Genomic DNA, 9,789 nt, shown 5'->3' with positions numbered 1-9,789 from the left:
TCTGACTCCAGCCCTAAGCCAGGATCTCTCTGACTAGGCCAGCAGGACCATCAGCCCTGGACTCACTATGATTGCTCCTGACTTCTCACCAGTTTGCCTTTGACCTGAAAGACAGTTTCTAGAGAGCCTGGCAGAGGGGCTTGATGTGGAAGAGATGGTCCAGAGTCACAGCAACACCTTCTGAAGTCAACCGAGGCCAAGCAGCTGTCACCAGGACCAAAATCCTGGCACACTGGGGCTGGCAGTGACCTGCAGACCAGGGCATCCTGGTTTTCCATTCTACACAGGGGGACACAAAGGCCTGGGGAGAGAAAGAGAGGTTAAACTAACACAGGAGACAGAACCTGGGTCTCCAAACACCCACCCTTTCCCCTCTTCACCCCCAGTCAAACTGCCCAGCCCACAGCACCACTGTCCCCAGGGAAATGCATGGGGCATATCCACCCCTTCAGCTAAGTTCCAAGTAGTCGATGATCGGAGGGCTTGCCTGGTGGTCCAGGGGCTAAGACTCCAAGTTGGGAATTAGACCCCACATGCTGCAACCAAGACCCGGAGCAGCCAAATAAATAAACGTTGAAAACGAAACCAAAGCAGAGTAGCCACTGCTGATGGCCTCAGTCTAGGGTCTGGGGAGGGCCTTAGCCTGGAAGTCAAGGGCCAGGACACCCACAAGCCTCCAGACTCACCTAGGGCCTGCCGCCTGCAGTGGGGTCTACAGAACCATCTTGTTAGAAAGGCTGACTCCCACACCTGCCCCAGCTTCTGACTCAATCTGCATCTTAATAAGACCCCAGCAGACTCATGTGTTGTGATCTGAGAAGTACTAAGAGCAAGCCACTTTCCCTGCCACCAGCCTCAGTTTCTCTAACAGGAATGAAAGGGGCGAAAGATCTCTGACACCTCTTGCCATCACTAACTCCCTGGGAGCTTGGCCTTGGGCGTGACCCCCTGCAGGGCTCTCTGTGTCCCACAGGGGGTTCTGGGCAGTGGAATTCCAGCTTCAGCAAGGATGAGGCACAATCGACACCTCTGCTTGGCCCCTCTCCTCTCAGCCAGAGACCCGGGCCTGGGGCAGCTTTGAAGGTCCTGGAATGCAGTTAATTCAGTTCAGCCCACTTCACCAACACTGATTAAGCACCTCCTGTATACTGGGGTCAGTAGCAGTGAATCTCTCTCTACCCTGGGCTGTACATTAGAGTCAGCTGCGGTGCTTGTACTTTTATTATTTTGGTTTTTGTTTATTTTACTTTTTTTTTTTTTTTGCCTCACTGTATGGCATGTGGGATCTTAGTTCCCTGACAAGGGATCAAACCTGCGTCTCCTGCAGTGGAAGCACAGAGTCTTCACCACTGGACGGCCAGGGAAGTCCCTGGGGGTGCTTTTAAACAAGGCTGACGCTGGGCTCCACCCCAGACCACTGGAGTCAGGGTCTCCGGGGGCAGGTCTGGGTACAGGTCGTGTTAATGCACACGACTCGGGCAGTGATAACGCACAGCTGGTTGATCACAACTGGTCAGAAGTAAGAGAGAAGGCTCCTCCACATCCGACCTCAGCCATCTCCCGAGTCCCCGCTTCCTCCGGGCCAACCAGCTGCACCGGACTGTTGCAAACCAAAAGTCATCAGGAAATTCCCTGGATATGGTAACTCGTGACTGCAAACTCTAATTAATCATCAACGCTGTAATACGATCCTGGCTCCACGATAAGAGGACCTGCCGAATATCTTTGAGAAACCTGTCCCCTGGCCTTCTTCAGACTCAGGGACCCACACCTGAGGAGCCCAGGCGGATGGGGTCCCAGATCTGCCCTCAGGCTGGTAAGTGCAAGCCCTGAGCTTCGTGCCTGGACCAGAAGGACAAGAAGCAGAGGGGTGCTCTGTGCTTTCTGGGGTGGAAGACTCAGGAGATAGAGGTATAGTCAGTGGAAATATTGCTCGGGAGTTTCTCATCAAGGCCGGGCTGCCCGGCAGTGAGCTGTTATGAGGCTGGGAGGTAGTGAAAACTTCCTTTCTCTGCAAGAACCCAATAGAGGCCGAGGAACTCAGGCCACAAGCCCTGCAGTGATGCAAAGACCTTATGACTCATTTGCCTTTCAGAGCCTGTTGTGCAGAGGGAAGACTGGCTTGGGTGGGAGAGAGGGTAGAGTTTAGGGGGCCTGGTGGAAGACCAGGGTCCCAGCTCTGCCTTCACAGAGCTGTGGGGACCTCTCCGGCCCAGTCACTTCTCCCTGGAGGCTCAGTTTCCTCATCCGCAGGCTGGGGGCCAATGCCCCCATCCTGCCATTTACAGAGCTGCCAGAAGCACAGACCACAGGGTCACCGGGCTCAATGGTTCTTTGCCAGTCTCACCTGAGGTCACAACTTTGCCTTAGTGTGCGGGGTGGGGATTGGAGAGCTGGGTCTCTTACGACTAGAGATTTGGACCACGCATCCCTGCTCCCAGAGCCTGGACTCTGCTCCTTCCCAAGCAGAAGGACCCGTAGCCCTTGGCTCCATAGTAACCTAGGTTCCCGGGCAGCAGCAGCAGGGGGCGGCAGCAGCAGGGGGCACCTGAATCCAGGGGCGGGGGCAGGGCCAAGCCGCCGCTGCCACTGCTGCAGCAGCAGCTAGTGTTTGGATTTCCGGGCAGTGCTGCTGCCACGAAGGAGGGCGCGCAGGAGTGCAGAGTGAGGGGCTGGGCTGGGGCTCCCTGACTTCCAGCTGCACGACCACCTCCCTGAGCTCAGTTTCCTCCGAGTGTTTCCCTGGGGGGTGGCCGGGAGTCTGTAAGGCACTTGGTAGGTGCCAGGAGAGGCTTGGTGACTGGAGGGGTGTTGAGGATGAAGATGAAGACCTGGTCCTCACTGAGCCTGGCCATTTACATTCCAAGAGCCTTGCTGCAAAAATTCTCTGGTTGGAATCCGCCTGTCCAGAGGGCAGGACATCCAAAAGGCCATGACTGTGCTCCCTGCTCCCCAGCCACCCACGGGGCACTTGTTGCCAAGCCAGTGCACAGTGTTGGGCTAGGGGAGGCCGGCGGAGTAGTTTGGGAGGGTCCCCCGTGGGCGACTCCGCCTCAGGAGCCTCAGGATGCTGCCTGAAAGTGGGGCTGATGAGAATAGCCACCTGCAGGCATAAAGTGCTCAGAACTCCCTGCCCAGCTGGCTGGGGACAAGCCTCCTTGGAGGGTCACTCTTGGCCAGTGCCCACCTCTGCCTTGCCCCAACCCAGGAGCAGGCTGGACTGGGTCACCTGGGTCAAAGAATGGGAGGAGCCCTGCCAGCCAGCCTTGGAGAAGGGGGTACTATCCAGAGCCAGCCCGAAACTCAGGCATAGAGCCCCGTGCAAAGCAGAGGAAGGGGCCCCGTGGGCAGATGCAGTTCTGCCCGACTGGCGGTACGTGGGTGGCTGTCATTGCCACTCAGCCTTGACCTTTTGCCGTGAACAACTAACACAGCCACACAGGACCTTGCGTGTGGACAGGCTGACCCCCAGGGAGCCCTGTGTGCCTTGCGAGGGCCACACTCAGGCCACTGCTGAGACAGTGAGTGGAGCCCAGACAGGCAGCTGGGAGAAGCAGCAGTCGGCTGGGCCCTGGTGTCCTGTGCGGCACTGTGACCCCTCCCGGCCTCCCTCCTCTAACTGGTGGCATGAGGACATAGCTCCCACGGGCCAGTGGGAAACTCTCGAGACAGGGGTAAGCTTTGCAAACTGTCAAATTCCTGTAGAGGCTAGGTCTGCTCCTCCTAGTGTCCCCAGGGCCCCCTGCCCTGCCGAGGGACTCACGTACCCAGCAATCCCATCAGCCGCGTCTTTGGCTCCTGCCCCCTTGCTCCCAGAGCCGGTGGAGGTCAGGGACGGACTCGCTGTGACCTTGAGGATGTGCCTTGTGCCTGACCACACCGAGCCTCCCCTCCTGGCGCCTGGCTGACACCTTGCAGGCATATGAGCGTCAGGGAGGAGGGCAGGGGTTGGACGGGTGCCCCCTGCATTGACTGGAATCGTGGAGTCTTAGCCACTGGACCACCTGGGAAGTTCCCTGGCTCGAGTTTTGATTGATCGTCTCTTTGTATTTTCAGCTTCCCTCCTCCAACCCAGAAAAAACAGGGTCAGGAGGGGAGGGGGAGAGAGCTAAGGCCTGGGCAGCTGGCTAAGCGCCCTTCTTGGGGCAGGAAGCTCCACCAGCTTCCTTCAGGCCTCTGGGACTGAGAGGAAGGGCTGCCCAGCAAGGAACTTTCCCGTCCCAGCTGCCAAGTGGAGGCAAGTCAGGAAGTCCCCTGCTTTCAAAGCTTACCCAGGCCTTGGCTGGGCCCAGCCCACAATTCTGAGGGGCTGAGCTGGGACCCCTTTTCCGGGTTTCACACCCTCACTACTTTGGGAGTTACCAGTCTCCTTCTTTCTCTCCCAGGATGAGAGAAGTCACCCTCACTGGGGGGTGAGGCCGGTTCTCTGTGGCAAAGTCAGAAATTCAGACGGGAATACTCAGTCGCCGCCCCCTTCCCAACCAGCCTCTACCCCCGCCCACTGCAGAATTAGAGCCGACCACAAACAGCATGCCAGCCCATCTCCTCTCAGCCTGTTTCTAGATACAGACGGGCTATACATGTGTAAACATGTGAGTGATACACGTATAAATGTATGTGTCAAGCAAAAGCAGGGTCATCTGTTGACTGTTCTGAAACCTGCTCTCTTTTGTTAATGGCAATAACAACCACCACCAGGTATCCAGAACTGGTACTGTCAACAGTTCCCTTAATTTTCACAACATCCCTAAGGGAGGGAGGGGTTCCCTGGTGGCTTAAGTGCTAAAGAATCTGCCTGTAATGCAGGAAACCAGGAATGGATCCCCGGGTTGGGAAGATCCCATCGCAACCCAACTCCAGTGTTCTTGCCTGGAAAATTCCATGAACAGAGGCGCCCGGCAGGCTGCAGTCCATAGCTCTCAGAGAGTCGGACAGGACTCTGACTCAGCAGCAGCAAGGGAGGGAAACTGAGCCTTGGCAAGAGTCAGGAGAGAACTGTGATCCCAGACAGGCAAAGCGGGTTCCCTACTGGTTCTAAGAAGGTCTCTGGAGCGGGGATGGGGGGAGAGCAGGGACAGTGGCCCCAGGGACATGGGTTGGTAGAAATGCCCCCTTCCCCTGGTGGGGAGGGCTCCAGGCAGCCAGGCAGCCCAGCCGGTGTGTCCGGCCGACCTGCATTGACCCCCCGCCCCCGCCGCAGATGCTGAGCCTCCCCGAGAGGCGCTCCGCTTCCACGCCCAGGCGGTGGGCACACAGGTGCGCCTGGATGCTCAGCGGAGCATCGCGTGCAGGCGCGCCACGTTCCACGACGGCATCGTGTTCAGCCAGCGGCCAGTGCGGCCGGGGGAGCGCGTGGCGCTGCGCTTGCTGCTGCAGGAGCGCGGCTGGTGGGGCGGCCTCCGCGTGGGCTTCACGCGCCTGGACCCCGCGCGCGTGCCTGCGCCCAGCCTGCCGCCCTTCTTGTGCCCGGACCTGGAGCAGCAGAGTCACACCTGGGCGGCCATGCTGCCTGACGGCCGCGCGAGGCCAGGCGACGTGGTGCGCTTCTGGGTGAACCGCCGGGGCCAGATCTTCGCCCAGGTCAACTCGGGGCCCCGGCGGCTGCTGCGCGAGGGCGTGCTCATGGGCGCCCCGCTCTGGGCCGTGATGGACGTGTACGGGACCACCAAGGCCATCGAGCTGCTAGGTACGGCCAGGGCTGGGGACCCAGCCACCGTCCCTGGGAATGCGGGCGGGGGAGGCGGCGGCCCCGGTGGTACCTCACCCGCATACAGAGTCGGGCAGAACTGTTGTTTCTTTCACATGGAGTTTTTCTATCAGCTTCTGTCCCGGTATGAAGATGTTCGCTGGGGACCAGACCCAGTCATAGGGAGGGCAACCCTGTTTTGAAGAACGAGAAGGCATGCCCAGTACCCCCAGACATATGTTAGAGCAGCGGTCCCTAGCCTTTTTGGCACCAGGGACCAGTTTCGTGGGAGACAGCTTTTCCACAGGAGTGGGGAGGGAAATGGTTTTGGGATGACTCAAGCACATTACATTTCTTGTGCTCTTTATTTCTATTATTATTCCATCAGCTCCACCTCAGATCATCAGGCAACAGATCCTGGAGGTTGGGGACCCCTATGTGTTAGAGGGCTGGTCTCATTTACAAAAAATGTATATATTCGGGTCATGCTGGGTTTTGCAGTCAAAGTAGAAGTTTGCTGCAGACAGGGGCGGCAACAAAGGGAACATAAGTGTGCGAGTTAGAGGTGGGCAAGAAGGCAGCCTGGCAGGGGCAAAGCTGAGATGCTCAGGCACCCAGTGGGGAAATGAGGATCACCTGGAAGGAGAGTGGACTTCAGAGGAGCGAGGGATACAGGGAGACTCAGAAAAAGAAGTGCTGGCATGCCTGGGCAGCATTCCAGGGGCCTGCACAAGCCTTCTGTTGAGCTTCACCCCTGGGGAGCCTGACTGGGTGGCCCGGGACGGCTCAGGCCCTGTTTCCCCACCTCCTGGGGGATTCTGTTACACACCTGATTTGGGGCCGGTGACTGATGCTGAAGATCTCTGCTCAGGCACTGGGGCAGAGAGGAGCTGTCTGAAGGAAGCATGGATTAGGACGGAAAAGCTGCAGGTCCACAAATTCTCTGCTGGGTCCCACTGGGAAAGGGGGTGGCCAGGACAGGGCTGGACCCCTGGCTTGGAGCTGCAGCACTGCAACCCAGAGAAGAAAGGAGGTGGACACTCTGCTTTGGAGGCAGGGACTGGGGAGATGGGTTGAATGGAAACACCCTGACTGCTTTCCCCAGGTCCTGACTTTCCCTTTCTGCCTTAGATCCTACAGCCAACAGCTTCCCCACAACCATGCCAAGGGGCCTCCGTGATGAGACTCTGCCTGGGCCCAAAGGTGAGTGGCTTCCCTGAGCACCAGGGACTCCCCAGGGCTCCAGAGCTAGGGAAGCTGAGCAAGGCCCCAGCCCTGGGAACTCAGTTATGTCTTCCCAAATGCCATCAAATCTCCCACAGGCTCTAGGTCGAAACCTGAAAGCCGTGTAACAGTTTGCCTTCTAGGACATTGGCTGGCTTCATAAGTTACCGGGCACACTCATGAACAGATGTTATTTTGTCCGCCTGCTTTTAAAAGAGAAATCCCTGTTCATAGGGGAAAAAAAAAAACTTTGCCAAGCAGAAATAAAATACATATTCAAGGATAAAAAAGGAAGTGAAAAAAAAAAAACACACACACCTCCCAAACTTCACATTGCCTGTTAGGTAGATTTCCTCCTGGTATTTTGTAATCATATATATATATACGGGCAGGAGTGGAGAGGGGTGTTTCCCAGGTAGCGCTTGTGGTAAAGAACCTGCCTGCCAATGTAGGAGATGTTAGAAACGTGCATTTGATCCCTGGGTTGGAAAGATCCCCTGGAGGAGGGCATGGCTACCCATTCCAGTGCTCTTGACTGGAGAATCCCGTGGACCGAGGAGCCTGGCAGGCCATGGTCCATGGGGTTGCAGAGTCAGACACCGCTGAAGTGACTAAGCACAGCACACCACACATGGGGAGTTATTTGTGCTTGTTTTCCTTTTTTCTAAATTGGAATCTGATGCTATGCATGTATGTACCTGACAATTTTCTTCCCAACCTTTTTCACTGATTGCACTATGAGCATTCTCTTATGAGGTAGTGTTCTTCATCCTTGGACCACGTGCTTCTCCGTCCTGTGGCGATATGAGTGGGCTGCCCCCTCGTGGCCCCCTCGTACCCTTGACCTGTGTTGTCCCCTTTCCCAGCCCTAGCAGAAGAGTGTGCCATCTGCTCCCACCAGGCTGCCAACACCTGCCTAGTTCCCTGCGGCCACACACACTTCTGCAGCTCCTGTGCCTGGAGGGTCTTCAGGGACACGGCCAGATGCCCCGTGTGTCGCTGGGAGATCAAGGCGGTGGCCCCAACTTGGGACCCTCTCTTTCTGGGTGCTGGAGAGGGCCTCCTGGTATAGGTGCAGAGCTCTGAGCCCGGCCCCTGCCGACGGAGGAGGTGCAGCTCTGCCATCCTTCTGGAGAAGAGTCGGCAATGCTGGTCAGCAGCAGGTGTGGTGGAGAGACAGCTCAAGGTCACAATGGCTCTACTCCTCCTCAGCAGGTTGGGGCCAGAGGAGCCAGGAGACGCCCCTTTCTGCCCACACCAGAACTGCCTCCCTGGCTGGAGAAGGTGGCTAGCAATGGGCCAGCCAGGATCTCGCCCCTCTGCTTAGTCCCAGGTTCATTGCTATGTGGCAAGGCTTTTAACTAGCCTTGGGGTTCAGCCACCATGGACCTAGCAACCCGTGGTACACCTAAGTCCCGGGAGTTCCAAGAAGCTGTGTCAGTGAGAAGGGCCTTTGTGTAGAGAGGGCGGCTTGACCCCTGCTTTTATGACTGAGGAAGTTAAGATATATGTGCGTGTCTGGTGAAGCCTTGCCCACTCAGGGTATTGAGGAGCCTGGACCAGATGCAGGGAGCAGCTGGGTGGAATTTTTTTTGTATAGTTGATGTACAATATTGTAAAAGTCACTGATGTCCTATTGAGTCATAATTGTTAAAGGCTATGCTCCATTTGTCATTATTATAAGACTATTGGCTATATTCCCCTGTGGCGCAGTGCATCCTTGTAGCTTATTTTATATCTAGCAGTTTGCACCTCTCAATCCCCTCCCCCTACATTGCCTCTCCCCCGTTCCCTCTCCCCACTAGCAACCCCACATTGTGGTGTGCTCCTGAGGGGAGGGGAGCTCAGGGCCTTGCTACTCTGATATCTCGGCTTCTGTCTACCTGGCAGAATGTTCATAGTCTGTAGGGAAGCCAGGTCATCTACAAGTCCTCTGCAGGACTTCCCTAGTCGTCCAGTGGTTAAGAATCTGCCTGCCCATGCAGGGGACACCAGTTTGATCCCTGGTTTGGGAATTAAGATCCCACATGCCGTGGGACCACTTAGCCCTTGGACTGCGACTACTGAGCCTGCATGTTCTAGAACCCATGAGCCACAGCTGCTGAAGCCCATGCACCCTAGAGCCCGTGCTCCACACAAGAGAAGCTACTGCAACAAGAAGCCTCTGCACCGCAACTAGAGAGTAGCCCCAACTCACGGCAAATAGAGAAAGCCCGCTTGCTGCAGCCAAGAGCCCGTGCCCTGCGACAAAGCCCCGGCGCAGCCATAAACATACAAGCAAACAGATAAACAGAAACTAACTAGAAACAAGTCCTCTGTAAAGGGGATGCGCAGTCAGCTGCCCCACCTTCCTGGCCCAGCAGTCATGAGATCCCAGCAAAACTGTGCATCTGAAGTCGAGCGGACCCTTCAGAGTGCACTGTTGTCGTGCTTAGTGCCTTGCGATTTCTGAGATATCAAAATAAAGCTTGTCTCTCGTGAGTGATTTTGTAACGTATATGTCCCCTTTGTTGCCGTCAGCAGGAGTGAGCAGGGTTGGGAGCTGGTCAGGATGCAGGGGCGTGGGGCCATGCCTTCCTGTCCCTCGCAGGCACACCCTGGGCTTGCAGTGAGAGGGGTCTGGGCGCTCAGGCCTGCGGACTCTGTTCTGCGGAGCAGGTGAACAGGATGAGCCTACAGATCCAGCCTTAAAGTTACAACCAGGCCCTGCCCTTGCCACCTTGGACTTGTGAGGCCTTCCTGAGTGTGAGGCTCCTGAGTGTAGCGGTGACTTGACTTGGGGACCCCAATCAGCAGGTGTCTGTGGTGGGGACAGGCGGGGAGGACAAGCTGTACCTGTTACATTGCTGGTGTTCCTGCTTTGTGGCTGGTGTGAAAGA

General features: G+C 56.7%; 1 protein-coding gene across 1 annotated transcript; it reads left to right on the top strand.

Moving 5' to 3' along the window:
- Nucleotides 1,439-9,395, top strand: NEURL3 (neuralized E3 ubiquitin protein ligase 3). Its single transcript, XM_018054850.1, has 4 exons — nt 1,439-1,816; nt 5,201-5,686; nt 6,818-6,889; nt 7,777-9,395. Exons 1-4 carry the CDS (start codon nt 1,789-1,791, stop codon nt 7,980-7,982), a joined length of 792 nt encoding a protein of 263 aa, XP_017910339.1. The 5' UTR covers nt 1,439-1,788; the 3' UTR covers nt 7,983-9,395.

Source organism: Capra hircus, chromosome 11 (assembly GCF_001704415.2).
Source record: "Capra hircus breed San Clemente chromosome 11, ASM170441v1, whole genome shotgun sequence".
NCBI classification, from domain to species: domain Eukaryota; kingdom Metazoa; phylum Chordata; class Mammalia; order Artiodactyla; family Bovidae; genus Capra; species Capra hircus.
This window is presented reverse-complemented; position numbering and strand designations above follow the sequence as displayed.